At 41.4% G+C, this 25,597-nt stretch overlaps 1 protein-coding gene across 1 annotated transcript in view; it reads right to left on the reverse strand.

Moving 5' to 3' along the window:
* FREM1 (FRAS1 related extracellular matrix 1) overlaps positions 1 to 25,597 on the reverse strand; it is a 76,838-nt gene that overhangs the window by 40,588 nt on the left and 10,653 nt on the right. The window contains exons 2-18 of the mRNA XM_072860295.1: positions 24,614 to 24,817; positions 23,935 to 24,439; positions 19,107 to 19,201; positions 18,139 to 18,440; positions 17,458 to 17,654; positions 16,476 to 16,799; positions 14,599 to 14,707; positions 13,366 to 13,497; positions 9,694 to 10,038; positions 8,869 to 9,011; positions 8,091 to 8,287; positions 6,796 to 6,886; positions 5,569 to 5,736; positions 4,822 to 5,030; positions 3,913 to 4,006; positions 3,193 to 3,445; positions 1,160 to 1,357 (exon numbers count right to left, since the gene is read on the reverse strand). Of these exons, the coding sequence (XP_072716396.1) occupies positions 1,160 to 1,357; positions 3,193 to 3,445; positions 3,913 to 4,006; positions 4,822 to 5,030; positions 5,569 to 5,736; positions 6,796 to 6,886; positions 8,091 to 8,287; positions 8,869 to 9,011; positions 9,694 to 10,038; positions 13,366 to 13,497; positions 14,599 to 14,707; positions 16,476 to 16,799; positions 17,458 to 17,654; positions 18,139 to 18,440; positions 19,107 to 19,201; positions 23,935 to 24,165 (3,088 nt within the window). The 5' untranslated portion in view covers positions 24,166 to 24,439; positions 24,614 to 24,817. The remainder of the gene's footprint in view (positions 1 to 1,159; positions 1,358 to 3,192; positions 3,446 to 3,912; positions 4,007 to 4,821; positions 5,031 to 5,568; positions 5,737 to 6,795; positions 6,887 to 8,090; positions 8,288 to 8,868; positions 9,012 to 9,693; positions 10,039 to 13,365; positions 13,498 to 14,598; positions 14,708 to 16,475; positions 16,800 to 17,457; positions 17,655 to 18,138; positions 18,441 to 19,106; positions 19,202 to 23,934; positions 24,440 to 24,613; positions 24,818 to 25,597) is intronic.

Genomic DNA, 25,597 nt, shown 5'->3' on the forward strand with positions numbered 1-25,597 from the left:
ATAACTAAGGAAATAATAACTAACAAATATTGAGTTACTGAGGGGTTTTGGTTTAGGTTTTTTTCTCTGCTTATGCCATTGACTCTACTTTTGCCATCATGTAAGTAGAGAGGAAGGGGATCATAAAATTATTTTACTGGCAAGTTATTAGGTATGGTTTATGTGCTGCTCAAAATCAGTTTTTACCTGTTTGTCAGAGCATTAATTACATGAAGGCTGTTATGAATTGCTCATAATGAACAATTTTTCATGCATCACTGCTTAATTTCACTGCTGGGACAATGCTTCATTTCCACACTACTTGGGTGAGAGCCTGTAAATTACAAAACTACTCATACATATACTTAAATATTCTCTGAGATACATAACACATACGTGATGCTTACAAACAAATGACATTGAAAAAGACAAGCATACAGAAAGCATACTTTTAATATGTATACTACAGACCTCATCCAAAGCCCAGGAAGTCAATGGAAGTTCCACACAGTGGGCTGTTGTTGAACTAAATGTACGTTACCAATACTATTTCCATTTTAACTGAGTATTTTTGATCCTGAAGAGTACTAGTGAAAATGTGGCTTCACATCTATTAATTTGATCCATTACATATAGAGCCTAGATTTGTCTTTATTCACTAACAGAATTAAATATAGGTAATAAAAGATTCTCTCCCTTCATATAAGGGCCAGAGTATAAATTTCTGTTGTATACTTTACATGCAAAGGTAGATAGATATTTATGTTTTTGCATTGTATAAACCTGACAATTTCTGGACCTAAGTTCAGTTCAGGGACAAGGTATCAATCACTTTTACTCAGACATAGCTTATGTATGCAGCAATGGACATGTATAGATGGAGGGGAGCAGATCTGGGCACTCTCATCTCTAACTACATGATTTAAACATGCAGCTGAAGAGCCACAAGCAGTTACTCATACTTGCACCTGCAGCTGAATTTGGTGGCTGCACTGTACTAGCAAAAGAAAAAAAATGTTGATGGAAATTCTGATCCAAAACTTTTGTATGCTGATCTCAGCTGACTCTTTCTGATGCTAAAAAATGAGCAAACAAACAAACAAACAAAAATGCTGAGTCTTTAGCCATTACAGTACTGCATAGCCCACATTATAATGCTATGATGAGAGGCAGCTTTCACCAGTTGCAATTGATGGAGGCTGGTTGTCCACTGGAAGTACAGTGATGTTAAGGTCATATACTGGAAATGGATCATGAAGCGGAACTGGAGGAGGAAGAGGTCCATCATAACAGCAGTCTTTCACATCGAGGCCAGCCTCACTGTCAGAGACAATGAAGGTTAAGATCTCAATGGAAGGAGTCAGGCCAATCTCCCCACCTGGAAAAAATGTTGCAGTTCAGAAGAAATGTTTTACCAAAACTTCATGAAGAATAATTTTGTATCCTGCAAGAACAGTCTGCAGTATTCAAAGTCAGAAAAAAACAGCAAAATTACTAGAATTCTTAATTCTGGCTGGTGGGGGTGCTGTTTGGTTAGGGATTTGGTTTGTTGTTTGTAATTAATTTTACCCAGCTTTATTCTAGAATAAAAGGGTGTAGAAAAGTATATAACTAAGTTAGTATTACTAATAATTATAATATTATTACTGCAAAGTTATAATATCATATTGTAGTTGTAATAAAATTGCTAATAGTCCTCATGATTCTGTGCTTTATACACTAATTCATGCGCAAAATGTACATTTGTGCAGAGAGTTTTTTTCTGCATTCCTTCTCGAAGAATGTAGGAAAATATCTTTCTTTTTTTATATATACTCTCTCTGTGACAAGTGGTAATATCCATGCTCTTCCGGAAGAAAACATTTTTGCATACCAAGAAATGCATGTGTTCCTATATGCCTGTTATCCCTACAAAATGGACTGTAGCAAGGGTTGTGCTTTGTTACTATACTGTATATTATGCCTCTATGTAATCACATTGAAAATGTGGGCTCATACAGCACAGGACTGGGAACTGCCATCCCTTGCAAGAAGCATCTCTGGCTGAGTGTATTCCAGTTCTCAGCACTTCTGGCAGCCTGTGTCTTGCATTGCTGCAAGATATTACTAATAAGCTGCCTGCAAAGGAAAGGCAGTGACTTCCACCCTCTCTTGCAATAACTACTGGCAGCACATTTAATGTGTAGAAATGTGGGAATGAAAAACACAGGCACTGCACCCTTGAAGGTCAGCTTCTGCCCTTCGTTGCCTCTGCAAAACACTGCCATTGAAATAATGTTCCTGATATCTTTAGGACGCTGAAGAGAAGTTTGTTATGGGCGGCCATAATCAAGTACTTCGTTCTCTTCTCAAATACCAGCTGTTCATTTTAGACAGTGCCAAGCCTGAAAATATCACATATATTCTCCATGCTAGCACAAAATTACAGACTAATTACACAGAAAACCAGAGCCTTTGGGAAAAAAAAAAGACTAAAGCTGTCATCAGAGATGTAGAAAAGAGAACTCCTTTAATGCTAATGAAAGGATGAAATTAAGTAGGAAAGGGAGTTAACCAGCCCTTGATTTCTGTGAGTAATTAAAAAATATATTTTGGGATTTTAAAGATAAAACCACAAAATAACATCTTTTTAGTACTGTGGTTCTCTTGAAGAAAACCTGACCATCATTTATCTTGTGGTACAGAAAGACTATAAACTGTCCAAAAGTGGATATCCATCTAGATTGGAGGCAAGCAAGAAGTACCTCAGGTTGTTAGCAGTTTTCTATTAAAACTCAGCATCATCATTTACAGCATTACATTATTTTATCTAAACATGACTATGGAAAAAGGTCAAAGGTTTTTTTTAATGTCATGAAACAAATAAAAAGACTCTATTTTGTACCTAATTTAATAGTAATTTTGCAAAAAAAGCCCAAGATATTTTGTCAGCAACAGTGAAAGAGGTCCTCCAGGATTATGATGCTTTCATGTACTTGTTCTAATATAAATTTCAGTTCAAACAGGGATTTGGAGAACACATTAAGAACATTTGGTAGTTGTATATCATCAGCCCTCTTTCGAAGCCAGCTTACTTTTTGCCCTAGTCATAACACGTGGTTTCTCAGCAGTTCCTGTTGAGCTTCTGCACAGATTACATGGATTCAGGTTAAGATTTTCTGCCAAAAACTCTCTGACCACCTTCCAGTCTAATTCTGTCCTTAATTCACTTACTAGTGTGCTTATATGTGACTAAACCAGAGATGACATCAGCCTGGGAGAAACGATCCACAGCAATGCCAGCTTTCCTCACTACCCCATGGTAGGGCTGGCGAGCCACCATAAACATCAGTTTCATGTCATCACTGTCCGCGTCTGTGGCATAAATGTACTCCGAGGAGAGGACCACTTCTTCACCCTCCAGGCAGTGGAGCACAGGAACAAGGCCTGTTGGCATAACAGGTGGCTCGTCATTCACAGGCAACACCTAATCAGAAAAATAATTTAAGATATTTCTCATTTTGGCAGAAACCTGTTGTTTAAATACATTGCTTTCCAGCCCAAACCAGCAGTATGGTGTCAGCGTCAGGGTACATTGAGCTCTCTCTATGAACAAAATGAAACCAGCTGAATTAAGGTCACTCTTAAAATTCAAAGACAAAAGTAAACCAAACTAGATAATTATAGCTTGAGAAAGAAGAAATTATATTTAAGTACAGAGAGAATTAATTCCCAACAGAATAACACAAGCTAGAGCAAGCACAAATGCCTTTTGGCTAGTACAAGCTGAATCTCCTCTCAAATTTGCCACATAAACCTGAAAGCTAGGGTTGAAACAGAAGCCTAACAAGTCCATTATCTTCCAGTTTCCAAGGGAATGCAAAGACTTTCAGAAGTCAAGCTTTGCAGTCTTCTACACAGGCAATTGCTCTCAAAAATATGCAACACACTGACCTTGACCTGTAGGATGAACTCTACAAAGTGGGTGCCATCTGTGGCTGCAAAGAGGACATCATCAGTGAGAGTCTCAGAGCCATCATGCCGATACCTGTGAAAAGAAAAAGAGGTATACAGATTTCACACAGACAAAGGAGCTGTGCTTTCTGGTCATGCCAGACAATGTGGATCCCTCCCAATAAAAAAAGCTGATCCTTGTGCAAGAGTGTCCATCTAAGACTGCTGATTCTGGATCAGAGTGTCTTGAGAGGGCTTGTGGGTCTCCTACAAGAAGAAAACCCCCAAGATAAACCAGACATCAGCTCGGAAAAAGGTTTCACTGAGGCTATGTTCTGGTTGCTTGTGAGGTATCCACCGAACATGTACATCCTTGCTGCAGTAGGTGCCCTCTTTGACTAAAAGAGATGGAAACAGAGTCAGGGAGCTCTAATTCTGCGTGCATGTAGAAGGTAGAGTCTTGTTCTTGCCACAAGTATAGCAGCAAAATTTTCATCTCTAGGTTAGTCAGTGTTAATACAAGTTTTCTTGTAAACTAACCAAGTTTCATAAACACACATGTTCCTTTAAAGAAAAAAAGCTGGCAATGATTGCCTTCTTCACAGGAACTGCACAGCTGAATACAGAATTGGCCTCCTCATCTGCACAGGGCACTGCTTTATAGAGAAACCTATCTATGTCAGACATGGTCGCTAGCTCCCACTTCCTGGCTACACAACAGCTCCATGACCATTGTGGTCCCGAGGCTCAGCCAGCAATCTTGGCCTGGAGCAGCACTGCCAGAGCCGTACTACAGTGAGCATGGCGAGCTGTAGCCTCTGCAGCTCGCACCACCTCTCTGCAGGGCTTTCACTCATCCGACTGAGAGACTCAGCCATCGCAAGAGGAAAAGACAGCCACTCTTCTAACCTGACTGCCAGGGTACGCAGGTCCCCACAGGAAAGCCTGTCGCCTTCGTTCATGGGAATGCCATCCAGCTCCACCGCGCCATGCTGAGGCTGTCTCTGGAGGAGGAGGAGGAGATGCTCCTGTTTCGTGTCCACGTCAGAGATGAGAATGTGTCCCTCTGTGACAGGGCTCAGGCCACCCTCTTCCACTCTCAAATGGCTTGTGAAAACCTGCATGGAGGAGAAATGCTGAACTCTCTTTTCTACTGCACCTCCAAACATACATCGAACAGGGCAATTTCAATTTGCTCTGGTATGAGGATGTGTGACACCTTAAAAAACAAAATGCCAGAGGCTGTACTCTTTTCTATTGTGTTACGGAAACCTAAGGAATTTACTAATAGTAGGCCCTAATACATGCAGCACAGTCCTGATCCCATTCGCAGAGGCTCCTGGCATTCATAGGCAACAGGCAACACGAAGAGGAAGGATGCAATTTTGCTAAGCAGGACGTGACACACTTATTTTTGTACAGCCACTCAGATGCTGAAGGTAGCCCTCAGCTTATTTAGCACAAAAATTCACCTTGCACTCACCAAACTTCGCCTTCCACTTCAGACCCAACGCAGGCTACGTGCAAGACACTGAAACCCTGATCCTACAGAAGATTTATTTTTTATTTCAATCAGATCAGGACATCTGTCTGCATTTCTTTTTCTGCCCAAAGCCATTTCCAAGTCCTTCCCTCTCACCTTCACCACCACCCTACCTCTGGGGCTTGATTGTCCACAGGAAGAACTGTAATATTGAAGCAGATCCCATACAAAGTGCCACCATGCTGGTTGCTGACGGAAAAAATAAACTGGACTTGCTGAGGTTCAGGCCCGATGTCCTGCAGCGGTGGCATGTAGGCAACTTTCATATAGTTCACAGCATGCTGCAAAAAGAGAAGAGGGGTGTATGTAAGAAGAGATAATGGGAGTAGCCATAATTCAGGACATTAGGAACCTTTCTCATCCCCTAATTATATGTTATCCGAACTGTCAGAATTAATTCCAGAAACTTTGCACGTACTCTTTAGCTACTGGCAATACCTTGATTACATGCATCTTCAGCTACAAATCAGGTGAATACAGGTTCAAATACTCAAACCTGTAGCAAAAAATACAGACACAGTTTATAAGTGATAACAGAGGCAATGGATGGATAACAGAACCTTCTTGATGGAGCCCTTTAAGAATGCTGGTCCCAGGACCTTTTCTAACTGTGACTTTAAAATAAACAATTCATCAAAGCATAGCTTTTAATGTAACATCTCCCACAGCAGCTGAATTTGCCCTCACTAGTACGAATAAACTGCACACCGTGCCTCCCCAGGTGAGGGCAGGCTGGTGAAAGAGGCTAAAATAATCACCAAAATCTTGCATCCAGACACCCATATTAGGCATGTGATTAAGGATTTGTAGGCTCAGAGCTCTCATTATGGTACTGCAATGATCACTATTATGCAACCTTAACCATACAGCAGGATATAAAACAGGGCACTTTACTAATATTCATAAGACATCTGTCAAACTACAGAAGCATGAAAACTGAACAACAAAATCCTGGAAAAGGCCTGTTCCAGCTTGTACCATATCTATCTGTGGAGACACTGAGAAGAAACAGGAAACTGTCAAGGCCTCATTTCCACATTTTGTGTATTTTTAACTTCCTCTTAACATCATGTTGGAGCCAAATTCAGCCTACCCTAAGCAACTGCAGTCCTTGCTGGTTTCAGGAGAGTTGTGTTTACATATTGCAGAACTGAAGCATGGTGGAAATTTGTTTTAAAAGCTGGAATTGAATTAGCAAAGTTTTGAGCTTCTTAAGCAGAGCTTGTGATAGTGCTGCTCCTCATTTTTCACTTCTTGTTTTCCTGTCAAAAAGAAGCTGTACACTTGTAACTTTAAAAAATTGTTTAGAACTGGTTATGGTATCAGGTAATGTAACAAACCTGAGTAAATGTCCACAGTGCAAGAGCAGCAGGATCCTTGACCAGCTTGGGGATGGTGTCCACCATAAACAGCTTCCCAGCGTCTGAGTGGCTGTACAAAAATACATATGTCACATCCTGGTTAGCAATACTGAAGAACACGAAAAACAACAGTCACAGAGCTCAATCTTGCATTTCAAATTAACTTCCCACTCCCAACTGCATTGAAAGGAAAAACATTTTTCTTTCTTCTATCCTTGTTATTCATTTAAACATTATCACAGAAAACTGACCACAAGAAATATTTTTCAGCATGGTCATGAAAAATCATTGCATACCTTATAAGCAAGCTCTGGGTTTGCTACAAGTGTGTCTCTGCACACCCCAGGTACCATTTACACCACCTGCAAGTCTAGTCCACCACATTCTTATTACTTACACACCTGCATTTATCTTTACATAGAAAAATAAATTATTTCTGGTTTTCATGCATCTTACAAACTTCTGAAATGAACCAGTTTCCAGCAAGCCAGCACCAACAGCAGTAACCAGCAAACTGGATAATCGTGTGGCTATTTGACTGAATAGGGAACAGCCTAAATGTCCTTCTCCAGCTGCGTACCAATCCAGCTGCGTACCAAGCAGCTGCGTTGCTTGAGGTCAAAATTGAAAGTGTTGATCTTCAGCTTAAACTGTACAATGTCTGGATTTTAAACTTTTCTATTTAGTAAATTGTTGCTGACACTGTCGTGAATTTACCAAATTGTGAAACAGCATCAGTGACATGTAAACTGCTACTACACCCATTCATCCCATACTCCTATTGCTGCCATAACCTGTTCTGCCTGCATTCTGATCCACAGGTTCCTGGTCCAGGACCAGGAGTCCTTCACAGTGCCATAGTAATAATATGTAACCTAGAAAAAGCTGTAGCAGCTCATCTTCTCAGTCTGGGGCAGGCCTAGGTCATCAGTTAGGAGAGGTGCTGTGACTTGTGCTCAAGGCTGTACAGGATTCCACAGGGCAGTGTAAAATGCAAGTCCAACAAAAGGGAAGAAAATATTTCAGGTGCTTTCCTCATTCTTATTTATTGCTAAACTGTGCATTTTTTAATTACTCTGTGTATTATTCTGTTGCTTTCAGCTCTAGCTCACCCTTAATCATCAACAGGAGAGCTGCACCCAGGTATTGTCACCTGCACCTTAAGCAAACAGATGAAGAACCTGAGACACCAGCATGCTACTGCCACTGAGGCTGCTCCTCTTACATGGGTCATTGCTCTGTCCCACCTGAAAGGTATGGCAGGTCACACCTACCCGTGCGTGCAAGAGAAAAATGGAGAAGTAGTTATGGTGTAAGTGAGTTCCCTGTCTTCCTCTTCCACATCTATGAAGTGGAGATGTTTCTTAGTTAGGTGAGCAATCTCGGTCTCCTTAACAACCAGGTGACGCGTCACTCCTGGGGCTTCTCTGGGTAGCTGATCATCCACAGGGATAATGTGCACCATCATCACCTGAAATCAGGAAGACTGTAAAATCAGCAGCCATTCCTCTCAATAAGAGAGTGTCCAAGCAGCTGTTCACAAACATGCACACACAGAAGTAAGCGGGCCACTGGAATATGAGATATAGGATGTGGCTGTCATGCCATATCATGAACACACGAGTAATGGAGATATACAACAGTTAAATGCAAAGCCTATGAATCTTAGCGGTTTCCATTTAAATTAAAAACAAAGTTAAATTCAGTATGCTGGACACCTGGGTGAAATAAAGTCTCTTCTCAGTTGACTTCAGGAGGGCTGTTTAGTTTGTACCATCTCCAAATCTGATTTGTTTTCAACATTTTGGTTTACAATGTAGGAAAAAGTCTTTGCAATGGACTTGTATCTCTGCAGCCAGGCAGAGAGAATTACCCCATGGAAAGCAAGAACAAGAGCTACCTCTGAAGAATATTATTTGTGGTGATGACCATGGTGATGGCAAACAGAAAAGATCTATACCAGTTTGATTTGAAAGTCTGTCAGAAGGTGAAAATCATCAGCCATTTGAAGGAAAAATGCAGGACTCTGCCAAAGATGCTTCAGTTTCATACCTGTGGCTCTGAGAGATTGGGAGGGTCATGGCTATCACACAGCACAAATTCAAGGGAATCTTCAAATACTTCTCCTCCCAAATGATGATAATAAATTATTCCATTAAATAGATCCCTCTGAAGAAAACTGCTGACAGAATATCCTGTTGAATTGAAGAATATATCTTCTATTGAACAGTGCATAATTTTAATAATTCATAAAAATTATCCATTAGCTGTGCAAGTAACTGGTGAAGCATAATGTCCTCTTTCTGATCCTAACTAGGGCAAACCCTTTGAAATGTTGTCTCATTATCTTCCACGTTTCCTGAAGATCATCAGCTTCTTTTCTATGTCACTTAAAGATCATTCAAAAAATGAAACAACACAGCAAATGGGCCTAAAGCCCTGTTCAGAGGACAAAAGAGAATTTGCAGGACTAGCTGCCTCTGCAATCTAGCACAGGAATTTCTGAGTTCAGCTAAATGGAAGGAGAGCTTTCTTCCTCTTTTAGCATCATTAGCGTCATCTAATAGCTTTGAACTTGTCAGGGATCCTTGCAGATAAAATAACTGCTGAGTAGCCCAGCTTTTCTGAAGGAGAAAAGTACAGTAGGGAAATGGGCTCAGAATAGAAGAATTATGGAATAAACTGTGTTCACAGGTATAGTTATCCTGGTGCAGAGACCAACATTAATTAATGAGGGGGATTTACACTGTAATGAAAGAAGTCAAAATTTGCCATGATTTGTCCTGAGCCAAAATAAGTTGTCTAATTTTAACATTTAATGTAGTTAAAAAAGGAGGGGACAAACAAAAGCGTGCTATTGTGGATGTGTTTCATTACCTATCAAGTTTGGTCCGGGTTTCTTCATGATATCTCCAGCCTGTGGTGGCTTGGTAATATTAAATAGTATGTAATCATCACTGGAATCCATGTCAGAAGCATGAAGCATGGAGCCCTGAATCAGGATCATCTGTCCCTCATGAACTTCAATGACGACATTGCTGATAAGAAATGGAGGGCTGTCATCTTTAGGGAGGATATTGATTGGAAACTTATGGCGAATACTGTGGGGTCCATTGAAAATCCTAAATACCACGAAGTCCTTAGTAGAATCACTGTCATCATGATGGTAGTGAACAACTCCAGCCTGAATGTCAGAGACGGTGAACATGAATCCTTTCCCTCCTGTCAAAACAGTGAAAGAAAACGCATCAAAACCATGCAGTTCAGCCCAGAGGAGAATCCTTCCAGCAATATGAATGTTATTAAGGGAGAGAGAAGGAGAAGGCATTTCTAACTAGAAAAATCAAACATAACTTCACCTACTGGAAACAAGGTTGGCATAGTTAGTAAGAATGCAGAATTTGCAACTGTGGTAGCAGAGAAAATCCTCCAAATGTCCATTGCACTAAAGATAACTGGAGATATCAAGGATTTTTAAGCACAACTCTTTCCACTTTAATTTTAACCTCTACTTTCTTATCAGAACATTTTACATGTATTTTAAGCATCAAAGAGTATATGCTTTATAATTACAGCTCAGCATTTCATTGCAAGTAAAAAAATACTTGTGGGTCTTGTTTTTTCTGCATATTGAGGTTACTGTCTATAATAAGACAATTTTACACCTCTGCTTCACTAGCCATGTTATGCACACACACAAATATTCAGGCAGGTTAAAGGTTTCAAGAACTGCAAGCTGGTGCTGGAAGAGACGATCTCCCAAGGGCCTCCAAGGAAAATATTTTTTTGCCCTCCATGCTGTGTAACATCAGCAGAGACACCCACCCACTCCCTTTGATCCTTACTTGAAGAGGATTATGGGCAAACTTTAGGATGGAGAAATAACTGCCTCACCACCAAACAAAACCCTGTTAAATGTGACAGAAGGCAGGGAACACCAGCATACATACCTCTTTCTTTCAGGGCTTTCCTTTAGCTCTAGGACTGGCATTACCAAACCCAACAAAAGAGCATTCAAAACATTGCGTTGATTCACTGTTCCCTGCAGTTAATGGGAATCCCTCCACTGACTCAGTGGGCAGTGGCTCAGACCATTTGCCAGCAGCATTAGCGTTATGGTGCAGCCTGAACTTTCCTTTAAAGTCTGGCCATCAGTTGGTGCTTGCTAGACAAAAAAAGGCAATTGCCAAAAATTGTGATGATGGTTTCCTTTGCATATGCCTATGCAGACACATAAAAGAGAATCAGGTGCGGTCACTGGAGAAGAAATATCCACCCCTGCTGGCCCACAGGAGGCTGAGGAACCATGGAGAGCTGCGTGCAAGGATGGGGCTTGCCACCATGAGATGGGCCCTGGGCTCTGCATGCTCCTGCAGGCACAGCTGGACTGCTGCTCTACGGCCTGCAGCCCACTCCCTGGCTGGCTGCACAGCCCCACCGTGACAGCAGCTCTGGGGCTGAGCCTATCTAACGCTGCTGACACCACAGAGCTTCTCTTTGTAGCATTACAGGAGGATGATCGTGCAGACACTGAACTCCTTGGCAGTAGTTTCCTGAGATGAAACATACTTCTGAAGAGTTTCTGCTTCCACCAAATTCCAAATACTGCTTTCCCGTTTCCTTAAATACTTGCTTTAGGTCTCTAGGCTATGCATTTTACATGAATATATCTAACTATCAAAAAATCCAGCACTCATAGTGGCAGCATCTTTCCACCCTGCCAACAGCAGAGTGACTTTTTTTACCTAACCATTTTCCCAAAGAGAGCAGCGCTGTGCTGACTCATAAGATTGCAAAGCAAAATTAGTAATATTGACAATGCAGAAGCTTAATGAATTAGAAATCTTGTTTAATTGCCACTTTTTGAAATAAACCTTAAAGCTGCCAGTAAATAACAACCAATATCCAGATGTTGTCCCTATTTGCCAACAAATCAAAGTCACTCGGCATTCCTTAGCACCTTCAAGCAAAAATGTAAGAAGTGAAAATTCTTGCATTGACTTATACTGTAATTCTTACAGTGACTGTGTTTCGCCTGGGTCGTGCCTGCTCAGTGAAAGCATAGCTGATTTCTTTAAAATTTCAGCTTTGGGATGTAAACGTCCGTTAAGAAAGTAAACGTTTAAATACTGAATTTTTCAATACTCTTGTTTTGATCCCCCTGCCCAGCGTGGCTGTCGCAGGGGAAGCCGGTCAGCAGAGGGAGCAAAGCTGGCCGGCAAGCCTTCCTCCCGCTGCGGCGCCGGCGCGGCCCCGCTCCGGCCTGGGCGGCGGCTGCGGCTGCGGCCCGTCGGTGGGCGGCCCTGCCCGCTGCCCGCTGCCCGCTGCCCGGCGGCCGGGCCTTGCGCCTCGCCCGGCGGGAAGCTTGCAGGAGGTGCATTCAGCACATGGCGGCTGTGCTGGCGGTTCTCGTCTGTTTGCAGTGGCGTGGCAGCGCGGTGCCTTGGGGAGCTGCCCGTCCTCGCTTAGCCTGGCTGAGACAGGGCCGCGTTGGGCCTGCTGCGCGCCGTTGCGTGCTGCCTTAGCTCACTTGGGCTGAATTCGCCTCCCATGAAGAAAGGAAGAACCAGTTTCATTTTCAAATGAAAGTGGTATGTAGGAAAAATGCCAGACTTACCAGTATTTCCCATAGGGTCATAGAATCATTAGGGTTGGAAAAGACCTCTAAGATCATCGAGTCCAACCGTCACCCCAACACCTCCAGGCCTACTAAACCATGTCCCGAAGTGCCACGTCTACACGTTTTTTGAGCTCCTCCAGGGATGGTGACTCCGTCACCTCTCTGGGCAGCCTGTTCCACTGCTTGACCACCCTTTCAGTAAAGAAATTTTTTCTAATACCCAATCTAAACCTCTACTGACGCAACCTAAGGCCGTTTCCTCTCGTCCTATCACTTGTTACCTGGGAGAAGAGACCGACCCTCACCTCACTACAACCTCCTTTCAGGCAGTTGTAGAGAGCGATAAGGTCTCCCCTCAGCCTCCTTTTCTCCAGGCTAAACAGCCCCAGTTCCCTCAGCCGCTCCTCATAAGACTTCTGCTCCAGACCCTTCCCCAGCTTCGTTGCCCTTCTCTGGACACGCTCCAGCCCCTCAATGTCTCTCTTGCAGTGAGGGGCCCAAAACTGAACACAGTATTCGAGGTGCGGCCTCACCAGTGCCGAGTACAGGGGCACGATCACTTCCCTAGTCCTGCTGGCCACACTATTCCTGATACAAGCCAGGATGCTGTTGGCTTTCTTGGCCACCTGGGCACGCTGCCGGCTCATGCCGTGTAAGGATGTGGACAGCATAAATACACTATTTGCAAAAGTGCCTAAGCTATGCAACTGACTTCCTTTATGAGCTTGTGAATTTTTTAATTTCTTACTGTGCATCCAGGTATTTTCTTCCGCACCTTCATTCCCTCATAAATCTGTCTCTTATGCTGGCAGCCCTCAGCACGGAGTGACATACAAGAGATTGTATCAACATCTTACCAACTGTCACATTATCGTAGCCAGTTGTCACTAGGGAACATGTTTCCAGGCCCTCAAGTTGAAATGATTTACCTCTCACGGTGAGCCGCCCATGCTGTAAGCCGTCAACTGTGACCAAGCGGACATTTTGGATGTCATCATTGTCTACAATTTGGAAGTGTTGCCATGTGATCGGTCGGGATTGCCCTTCCAGGAGGTTGAGGCCTGCAAAGAGCAGAGCGTTATTTCACCAAAGCATCTGCGACATTCACGGCCGGCAGCATCTCACCTTTGTAAAGGTTTTTGCAGTCAGGAAAAAAAGCATGTTTAATTCCATCTACATGCCTACCTGTGACAGACATTTCAAGGCCAGCTTAAAAGCCTGATATCAACTTTTATTCTGACATACTTGCCTTAGTCAACTGTCTTTAAGGAACTTTTTTCAGACAAATAACGTATTCTGGTTCCCAATGATCTGATAGAGTAGCTAGGCACATTTCTGGATACTTGCACAAATTGGAGCATTGCACTTGCAATCTCACAGTGTCTGAAACTGGGCACTCAGCTTCCATAGTGAATCTGCATTTAAAAATATACATTGATCTGCATGACGGAGGACAGTATCTCTTTATTTTACTCGGACAGTCATTTCAGGTGGGGCTTCTCTGGGAGACATGAGGCCTCTCCTTCTCAGCTCCTTCCCTTTTCTACTGTGAGGAGACTGCTTTTTCTCTGGTGTTAACTTCAAGACTTGTTTGATCTTATACCTTGCCTTTTGATGATTAAATATCAATGTACCTTTCACTCTAGATGGGAGAGCCTCTCCCCTCTCCAGTGCAGGCATTACAAATCTGTTTGAATTAGCCTTAACCCTGTAAGGTTTCCAGGCTTCACACGGCTGGTGGTGTATCATGCCCTCTTTTTCTAGTTGTTAATTTACGCAGACTTCCAGTTTAAACACCACCACCAAGCCTTGGGCTTTCCCACACACTACCCTACTACTCCTATTCCATCACATGTTTGTCTTTACTATTTATACTCTTTTATGTCTAGTTCGTTCTTGAAAAAAATGCTATATACAGGAATCCTGATTTTCCTGTAACTCCCTTTTTTCTTTAATTTTCATTCCAGTTAAAACTTGAGAGTTTTTCAAATTGTTGTACATGTTCCCCCCAAATGGACAAAGGGAAAAAACAGATTTAAACTCCCTCAGTTTAATGATCCTTAAACTCCAGGTGTAAATCTGAATTTTAGAGCTTTGTCAAATGTCTGTGTCAAAGCGTAATAAATTCTGTGGCAAAATAAAATGAGGAAAAGAGATCTCACCTGTATTCCATGAAACCCGAGGAGCATTTGTATCTGTGGTTCTGATAGAAAGATGCACACTGATTGGTAAACTCCTTTCAAAGTAGAAGTCATGGACCTCAAACTCCACCTGTTGTGAAAACAGACAAACTATTTATTGAAAAAAAAAGAGCCTGAAAACCATCTGTACCTCAAAACACATATAGTGTGTTCTTACCTGAGAGATCTTAAAGTCTTCTGATAATATGTTGACAAATGAAACTTGATTTAGCTTCTAAAAAGAGCCTTTGAGGTTCTGCACTAAATTAAATATCTGCCTTCTGTGCTCTTCACAGTGAATGCTGTGAAAGTTAGCTTACAATGTGTGGAAATTAATGGGAAAGATAAGCATTTTCATTGTTTTGGGGGTATAATTAGCTCAGCGATTAACATAGGGCTTTTTTAATAGTAATAATAAGAGGGCAAAGGGGCATTTCCTGCTCTTTTAACATATGTAGGACCAAAAAAATTATGAAAGAAAATATATGGACTAGCACAGAAAAAATAATTTAAAAAAAAAAGTCAAACTCTTGAATTGTGAAACTCTTGAATTGTCAAATTCTTGAACCTGTGATCAAACAATGCTGAAAGCAGAACAGTGAAGAGGCACTTAAGGAGCAGGCGGTTTGGTAGGATGACTGATCCTCATGCTAAGGAAACAGAAAGAAAGGGGGTGTCTGTGACAGCCAAGGTTAAAAAAAGAGAAGCCTTGTCAGCATCAGGTGCCAAAGTTACTGTTAGTGTTCCTCTGCTTTCCAGTCCACGCTTTCCCCAGCTTACCTTGCTCTGATTTTCTGTCTCTTCAGTTTCATTACTTTAGTACCAGCCATTTTGTTTTGTTTGAGTTATTCCTTAGCTATCTTCTCAGATAGTTATTTTATAACTATCAGCATATTTATATACTCTTTTACCTCATTTCTTTTCCTCTTCTATCTCCTTTTTAACACTGTTGCTTATTTCTCAAGAGTGCTGGCACACTACTGAATTACAAAAAAAATTTAGCAGTACTGATTACTGGAAAAATAAAGTAACACTGTACCCAAAGTAGGAGACATTCACCATCAGCACTCTGTGGCAGATTGGGAGGGAGAAACATCACTAGCAGCCAGCACGGTAAAGGTAGAAGTGGTGCTCTGTTCGCTCCCATTAAAATATTCCTGCAGCCATGGTCTCATAGATCAGCACTGTTTATTTACTCACTTACTCCAGACCCTGCAGATACCAGCGTGCTTTCATCATTTGCATCATGTTCTCTGTGTTAGTGACATGCTTTTACTCCTCCGAGCAGGAGCTGTTGGGAGTCCCTTTTTGTTATCCCTGTACCACCATTGCTGCAGTAGGTAGGGTGCGAGATCAAATGGCAATCTTGACATTTAGCTGGTCTTTCTTTCATGGCTTTAAATATGTCGCCTGTCCACGGGTCACAGGGATCAGTACTGTCACACAGAGAGAAAAGCTATGTGGAAAAGGCACCAGTGATCCTTCCCAAGGCTCTTGGTTAGATCTACAAGTAGTGTTACTCCCCTATTCCCGTCATTAAAAAATTAAAGAAAAAATAAAAAAAGAAGAACAAAAAAATCCTGTTTAGATATTCTCATTCAGAGGGGATAAACATCTTTCAGTACAAAGAAATTCTTACATAGTGAGCAACAAATATCTGATTTGTGTTAGACAGTTAAGCTGATGAGTCACAGGAGAAGGTGGTAAAAGATTTTACCTCTGCTCCTGCATTGCATATGATTAGACATCTTTTTTTTTTTTTTCTGAAAAATATCCATTACAAATGAATCCATTTATTTACAGCTTACTGAACCTTAAGGAGGTGAAAAACAGCAAATGCTCATACATTACATTGTTACCTCATAATTCCTCCTCTCTGTGTGGCTGTTATTTGGAGGCTGATAAGCAATGAGCATGTCACTGAGATCTTTCCATGTGAAGGAGCCAACAGCTTTTGTATGGTCAGATAGATGAGTGATGAAGCCTCGGGGAGGTGGCTTGGTAATGTTGAATACAAGCAGGGACTTTGGAGTTTCGTTGTCTTCTGCATCAACGGTTGTGGTCGTAATGGGGGTTAAAATAAATTGATCTACTTCCAGGATGAACTTTGCTATCGGGGCAGCTTTGGGTATTTGATTGGGAATAGCACCTTTAATCTGAACAGGGAGCCATGCATACTCAGTCTACAACAGGAAAAAATGAGACAACTGAAAAGATAAAGTGAAGCAAACAAAATAAATTCAATTTCCATTACCTCTACATAGATAATTGGGGTGCATGTTAAAGCAATAATTATTTTGAAAAGAAAAATTGAAACATTTTAATGAGAAAATGCCTAAAGTAAATATTTAGACCTCATGAAAAGGTCTTCCAGGTTCACTAGTCTTATTTGTGTCCTTAATTTTGGGCTGAAACAACTTGCTTAATTTGGTGTGAGATTAATGAATAACTTCACCTGACAGAAACATGCACAAGCCATTAATCATTATTAACTGAATATGTTCACGCAGCTCTTTTAACTTATTAATTACTATATATGTTGAAGGCAGTGCAGCTCATGCTCTGTAAAAAAGGTGGAACTATGCCAGCATTAATTTTGCTCTCAGGCTAAACTACTTATGCCTGTCAGTAAACAACCAGAGGTGTTTCTCTGTAGCCATAATGGTCCAGGCATAGAGGCATGAAGATAATGCATTTCATTTTCCCAGCTGGCAACGTTGTAAGAACTGAACAAACTTTCAGGATCTCTCTCTCTCTTCAAATGGGAAAAGGAGCAACGAATTTAATTTTTTTTTAAACCAGGAAGCCAATCAGATATTGTAAGTTTGCATAAAAGTCTACCTTGTGCAGAGTTTTGCTTCTGCTGTCTGTGAGATCCAACCTCACAGGAATATAATCGATGTCAGGCGAGGGAGGGTCAAGGTGCTGATATCGAATCCCCATCCTCAGAAACTCTTCACAGCTCATTTTTGTGTTGTGAACGACTCCCAGTCCCAGCATGCAGCTCCTGTTTCTGCACTGCTGGCCCAGGCTGTGCTCTGTAACCCAACAGAAGCAACAGTGAAAGAGTTACTGGAGCAGAAACTGACATGGGAAGCCTGTCCGTATAGCTAAACTAACCCTAGTAAAAAGCCAGTGTGATGAGAATTAGGACTCCTTTCCTGACTCAGCTTTTCCTACAGGATTTTGTTTTCAACAGACATCTTCCAACTCCAGCCTCCCATGGTCTTTTGGGTAGGTGCTGCCTCCAACAGCTCCCTGTGCTGTTTCTACTGAGCCTTGGCACTCCCAAAGCCATCACATTGGTCCACACGTCTAGGAGCCAAAAAAAGACTCCAATCGGGAGTTGGAGTGCCCCACACAAACATTATGTCGCTTTCAGTTTCCATGATAGCTCAAGCAGTTCATTTAACTTCACATGACCCACTCTTACCCAGCACATGTGAAGCAACCTACTGCTGCAGATTTAATCTGCTGGGTCTCTTTGAACCTGCTAATACAAACAACTAGAGCACATCATACTAGGGCCAGGGAAGAAGTTCTGTGGCTGATCTCCACGAAGCTGGTCTTGCTGCACTTCCCCAGTGATGAGTTGGCCGTGAGCAGGCAGGTGGGTTTCTGAAGAGGCTATGGAAATGGTGCAATCCAGATTTATCTTCCTGTCATAGTCAAAAGCAAGGACATTCTTGTCAATCACCCTGGACAGACCATAGTACTCAGCGACCTCCAGGGCACGGGAGCGCATTTTGATAATGTTACAGTCTGGCTCAAGTAACTGCACATGGAGGGTGAACGTTTCTACAAACGTTTCATTTTCTGTAAACCTGCAGGTGGAAAGGAAGGAAAGAAAGAAATTAATTATGCATCATCCCATCTTTTGTCGCTCTGTAAGTTTGATTGGCCTCACCTTCTAAACTGAGTTACTTGAATCCCTTTCTCTCATGTGCCCTCAAACCCCAGATTGCCAGAGACCATGAGGTTTTTGGCGCCAGACACTGCTGCCCACCTCCTCATATTTGTAAAAAGGGTGTTTGTGCAAAGGAATCATAGAATCATTAAGGTTGGAAAAGACCTCTAAGATCATCTAGTCCAACATCAACCCAACACCTCCTTTGGGAAGAGGTTGCTCACTGTGTATAAACAAGGGTCTGTGTCCCTATCAGCAGGACAGCACAGAACATACAGTGCTCTGAAAGTACTGTTGTCACTTTCAATAATAATAAAATCACTGGTTTTCTGTAATAAACAAGAAATACATAATATTTATTAATACTAACAAACACATTATTTAAGCATATCTGAAATACATTGTGACAAATGTTTCTGTAAACAGATGGTCACTTGTTGACTAATGATGCTGCTACTGGATCTAAGTACTTATGATATGTACAGCAGAACATGCTTTTACCATGAAAAATAGACCGCTTGGTCCTCCTGAGGGCAGCTGTTCTCCTGGTAACAATGAAGTGTGATCTCCCACCGCTGCTTACCTGTACAGCCTAAGCATGACCGTGTCTTCATCTAAAATCGGACAGCCATTGTGGGTATATTTCACTTCATTAGGAAGGAAGTGACAGTCAAAAACCTATGGAGGAGAAGGAATAGACAAGTACAACACTGTCAAGCATGTTAACTTCATGGCTTCTGTTCCACTTCTCTCTGACTGTCAGGAATGCATCAGACTGAGAAAATTTCCAATCTCTAGTTTATTTCTATGAATAGGTATTCACCTGTTCTGTGGTCTCCCAGTGGAAGCCAGAGCAACCACTTTAATGTGGGGCTGCTGGCACTCTACAAGGGAATGGACATATAAATGTGATTGATTGTTTCAGGCTGCCAAATCCCTCCTCCAGCGCAACACATAGTTTGAGCGCACACTTCTCTACCACCGCAGCCTGTGGACTTGTGGATGCATTGTATTCAGTGGGAGAACTGCAGTGGGTCTGAAAAGCCAGCAGTTCCTGCAGTATAATGTTAGATTTATTAGTTTTTAAAGTTGCCTGTGGCGATAGCTTGATTATACAGTAAATCCTGCTTTATGGCCACTGCCATTGGACTACAGAAGTATGATCCTGTGAAACTTCTCTGCTGGAAACTTTGCTAGCTCAGATTTGTTACATGGTTTTGGAACACTGACTTTGTACCACTAGCCTTTTACCAGATCAGATGTCATCTCTGTGCCATACCAGCACCCAGCCCCAGTGTCAGTGTAATCCCACAGCATAAAAGCAAGCAGAATTTCTATATTGTGTCCACCAGCTAATGCAAAAGAGACTAATTTTTGTGGCATACCTGATACCGGTCAAATTTGCAAAGATGGCTGGCCACAGTTTAACCATCTAAGAGAGAAACTTGTTTCAGGCTGATTGATTGTTTTATTTAAAGGTTTGTTGACTTGCGAAAGTAAGGCAATGAGGAAAAATGCCTGACCCAAATGGAAAAGAGATTGCTTTGGAGAGTTCTGACACAGCCATGCTTTGGAGCAGGGATTTGGATTCTGGGGCATAGGATTTTCATGTCGTCACATATGCTAGTTCCCAAGTCTGGCAAATTACAGTTCCCATGCAGCTATATTTCTTTATAGAGTTTAACAGCTGAAAGCTCCTAGCATTGATAAGACCATGTCTATGTTATCCTTGTGATAACAGAGAACCCCTACACAGCCCGTGCATAGATGGAGGATACTCGTGTTTCATATCTACAGAGAGACAGGGCATATTCTTGTCAGCAAGAAGGCAAAAGCTAATCATTGCATTTCCTGAGTGTCTCACTGTGAAACTAAATGTGGTTTTGATTCAGTTTTTATGGGCAGTATTCACACATGATTAGTTCTTCTATGGACTAAAGTAAAATCTGGTCAGCATTCACCAATAGACCTGATGAGGCCATAACTAATAAGGATTAATATACATATGTGGCTGACCTTTTTGCAGAAAGAAGAGGTCATTTCTTACTACCAGTCATTTCTTAAAATACACCAAAAGAATCATGAAAATTAAGTGGCTTGCCTGAATTACCTACATCTCCCCAGCCACTTTGGAGGATGGTGAAATGGAAGGGGGATTTTAGTGAGGTGCTGAAATGTTGACTGGAAGTGCAGTGCGTAGAGGAAGTCTTTGGATGCTCTGACTTTCAGTGTAAAAATAAAGTAATACTTTAATTCCTAAATTAGTTGTTGATGTGTAGTTAGCTGAAGTGCGTCATGACCACTTTGTGGATTTACAGTAAAGGATATAGGAACTAGTGACCTTTGTTTCTTTCTAGCCATTACACAGAATTAGAACTTGCATCTTTCTATAATGGAAAAATAATTAGAGTTTATCAGCTTTCATTATTACTGGCAGTGTCCACTTCCACTGAAGTAATTCTCGGATGCTCAAGCTATGTGGTAATTGTTCTATATTCCTAGTGATTTTAAAATATGTTGCCTGCTTTTAACTTTCATCAAGAAGCAAATTGTACAAAGTCTTTTTTTTTAAAGTAATGAGTTAGTTGATTATCACATACATATACATGGATTTATCACTCTTCTTATTGGCTAAAATAATCTTGGAATAATCTGTAATATATGGTGTTATGGAAAGTATGATTGATTTTATTTGTTGGGACAGCTTAGAAAGGAAGGACAAGAACAGTTTGTGAAAAACAAAATTGCTCTCATATGATGAAGGTTTTGACTATGTTGTGGCTGTTCTGTTGTATATTGCTTTCAAATGTCACAGAAATATGTGTTTTGTTATTTTGCAGTATTTAACAAACAGCAAATATGTATTTTTCTTACTTAATGTCTTTTCTTTCTTAGTACAAGCTAACATAAAGGAAGGTGCTTAATTAATTAGATAGTCCTAAGTGATATCCTACAAAAAAGAAAAAAAAATTAAGAGAAGTAGTTAGGTGGTGTGTTACCTTAAAGAGAAAAAAAGTACATTATATACAAAAGCCAGTCATATTACAGCTTCCAGTAGTTTAATGTACACTGAAGATGAGATTCTTTACTGATGTAAATCAGTGTAGAGCCCTCAAAGTCAGTAGGGTTTTTGGTGATGTGTAGGTCTGGTGTGCACCTGACAATGAGATACTGCTCAGATGATGCATCCCTGTTCATATCAGAGGGGACTGCCTACAGCAGAGGAGATGGTTTATCATATCAAAGAATTAATTTGTTTCTTTCTAAGACATCATTAGTTCCATCTCTTAATTGATGACAAGGGGATTGAAAATGAAGGACCTTTCCACAAAGGTCTGTTACCACTGACTGACAGTCATTTTATATAGGTATAAGCCACAATCTGCTTTGCAAAAAGAAACATCTGTTTTATGTTTCCTAATATGTTTTCCTTTTATATGAACAGGCAACTCTAATTGTCAATAAATTCGCTGGGTAAGACAAAGGAGATCTAAATCTTTTCCTAATTACTGTTGAGCTTTGTTTTTTTCTACTTCAACTGCTTTTCAATTACAATTTATAATTAAATTGTCATACATTCCTAGGACATTACTCACTTTAATGGCAGTAAAACAGATCAGACCAGAGACATCTTCTGCCTGCAGAATTTCGTGGTAGAAAGAGCATGAGTGGCACAGGGAGAGCCGGGCTCTGGCACCTTTTTTCAGGAATGGTGAAAGCTCAGGCAGCACTTTTCAGTGTCTGGCTCAGGATTTTGTCATTTAAAACAGAAGCCCTCAACTTACAAATGCCATCTTGTTCTTTCCCAGCAAGGAAATATGACTTGAGATAACCAGACTGCCTATGTCGCTGGCAGTCTCCCTGGGGGAGCCCATGTGGTGGTGTGTCTCTGGCACTCCCACCTCCCCACGGCTGCAGAGGGGAGGAGAAGACACCTTTCCTAACAGCATGGCACTCACGCCAGGAGCCGTCCAGGGGAGGTATCCTGGGCACCTGGATAGCAGAGCTATCTACCCCAGGGCCACCTGGCCAGCAGAGCTCACCCCTCCACGTGAGTCGTGCCTGCAGCCTCCAAGAGCCATGCTCGGCTGCCTGGGCTCACATCGGGGCCATGAAAGAACAGGCACTTAGTGGAGCTGGGGTTGTGAGTGAGGAAAGGCAAGGACCCTAGGTATTTTGGAACATAAGGTATGGTGAGTACACATCTCCTGGGGTCTCTGGAAAACTGCCTCTGACCCTGTGCTTGAAGCATGTCAGGTTACAAAGGACAAAGTGGCTTCTTCAAAATACCTGGGTCCTACTGCATGTAGAGGCTGAGGCAGAAATTGAAAGCAAAGTCACTCAGCCAGCCCGCCAGCTTGCCTACAGAAGAGGATTGCCAGCGATGAGACATGTAAGTCTCTTTCTCCTCATGGGCCAAACTAGGCTGGGGAAGTGGAGAGGGAGGACTATGGTCAGAACCCCTGTGCTGACAGAGAGCAAGCCCTGGGGAAGTCTCAGCAGAGGCACTGCACATCTCAGGGCCAGTCTTTAGAGAAGATCACACATTTCCCTGCTCACTGCCTCCTGTTTTTAGAAAAATCTACCAAGACTGGTGCTCCGGCATCTGCCTTCATAGAGATCACCAGAAACCTCAGAGAGGATGTTTAAAACAATGTACATATACAACATGTAGAAGTGTATGCTGCATGGTGCAATTAACAAAACTTTTTGAAAATAGGCAAAAACTGTTTGGTTATGGTTCATTTTTAAACCATTAATCTTCTATCTCTACTGTTACATCTTCATGTCAATTACTTCCAAGTCCTTCCTGCTATGACTCAGCTGAGGAGATTTGTGAGGCAAATGAGTAGCAGAACAGTGATATGTGAAATACATTTCATTATTCCTACAAGCTTGAAATTTTAACAGAAAACATTTTTTAAATGTATTTGCCATCTGCTAGCAATTTAGCTGTTGCAGAGCAGAGCAAACAACGGTGTACACAATGAGCTTATTGTATGTGATGATTTTTTTCTTAATTGCTCCCTAAGTAGTGGCTGCGTGACTAAAATGCAAAATGCTCTAGTGGGTTATGCATTACCGGAGGGGCAGAAGAACAAGCAGCTGAGAGACGGAGGATATCTCCTAACCAAAAGTTTTGAAATACCCATTCTCCGCTTGTGAAAGGAGACTCTGACCCAACTCCCTTTTATGCATTTGTGTTACGGAGCTCAGCTTTTGGATTTCAGGGGTGTAGTTCTCTGTCAGCTGGCTACTTTTAGCAAAAGGCTGAATCTCACAGACCATTCATTTTCATGCCTTTTTACCACTACCCAAAAAAAAAAAAATTCAATAAAGCAGCTCTTCCTAGTTTCTCCCACACTTGCGCATCCGTGGACACTCAGAGCAGCACAACAGAGTCCAAATACCTGTGGAGTTAGTTTCCCAACCCTCTGTGTTATTGGCTCATTAATCACAACTTCTACTTTGCAGGCATCTTTCTCTCTGGGGATGGAAAATTTGAGGTCATCTTCTGACAGGAAGACAGACTGTCCCTTCATCACTTTCACCCCAAGGTTGACACTAATAAAGGAGGAGCATACAACTCTTAGTACAAAAGGCAGCAGTAGTAACAACCAGCTTCTCTCAAAAGGCTTCATATTATGAGGGGATGCCAGCTCTTTTCCGCAAGAGAAAATATTCTTAACAAAAGAAGTCTTCTCTTTCTCCGCCAGCAGATTTTCACCATATAATGAAGGACTGAAATGTTAGTTGCAGGTAACAATGTACCACACGTTTTCTATTAAGATGCACCCCTTCACTGAAATCTGGACAGGGGCCTTTCAAAATATCCTTGGGTTTTTATAAAATTCATTGGTCAAGCCTGACAAAATGATGAATGTGTTCTCAAAGTGCTTTTAAGGTTTGTTAATCCTGAAAAAAAAAGAAAGAAAATTGATATAAGGCATTGAGAACTATTGGGGGAAAAAAATAGCCACACAAAAAGCTTCCACCATTTCTTACAATTGCAGTTCATTTCAAGCAGCAGCTTAACTTCACTTTTGAATACTATTGAGTGCTCACATGCTCAGAAAATTAGCTACGTACCAATGAGACTTCTCCCTCAACAGATCAGCTCTCAATATGAATTCCAGGCACCTTTGATCCGTATGCACATACAAACACTTGCTGTGTAGGATCCTTTGTTACTGGCCTTTTTTACTGCTGGACCAAGTAGATATTAATAAAAGGGTATGAGCATCCAAGTAATTTGAAAGTGCAGGAGTAGGCATTCATCCAGATTAAAGATACCTGAAAGTGAGATAAAGGGAGAGTGGCCTTTTGTTAAATCTGTTTTTGCTTTGCCATTGAATGTGGGGGGAAAAATTCAACCTGTAGTTGAAAACACCTCTCCAGTGCCTCTCTACTCTTCCTGCTATAGCGAGTAACTATGCCAGGATGTCAACATAGAAACGATATGGCATGACAAAGCTGAATTTTTTCTTTTGCACACAAAAAAAGTAATCATTCTGAGGCAAATTCAGTGGAAATAAGGAACAAAAGATAATATGGGAAAAAAAATTACACAAGTTCCTCATGCCCCCAGTTACAGTAAATCTTAATCTTTCATGTTTATAAACTCACTCATAAGAAAAGCATAGTTCTTCTAACATTGAACAAGCACTATTGAAATCCTTTTAAGACTCTAATTTCTACAACCCTCCACAGTAACTGAACCTATGGCCCAAAGAATAGGCAATGATATTGATTTAATTAAATTTGATAAGATCATAAGAATTTCAAGCTAGTAAAGTATCAACATTCCTTCAGTTTCTTGTAAATTTTTGGTGCCCTGACTACTTACTTGCACAGTCTAATTTAACCACCACCAGTGAGCTTTCCTGAAAGTGAATAAAAAAACAAATCCATGTATCTCTTTATTTTCTTCATTATTGTATACAGGTAAGTGTTCACTCTACTGTTTCCAGCAGGATGACCTTCTGAACAGCCTACAATTGTATGCACATATCTGCCCAGTTTTACATTTCACTGAAAAATGATCAGCGGTTAATAATTTCTTTAAAATTATTC

This window comes from Ciconia boyciana, chromosome 4 (assembly GCF_034638445.1).
Source record: "Ciconia boyciana chromosome 4, ASM3463844v1, whole genome shotgun sequence".
NCBI lineage: Eukaryota > Metazoa > Chordata > Aves > Ciconiiformes > Ciconiidae > Ciconia > Ciconia boyciana.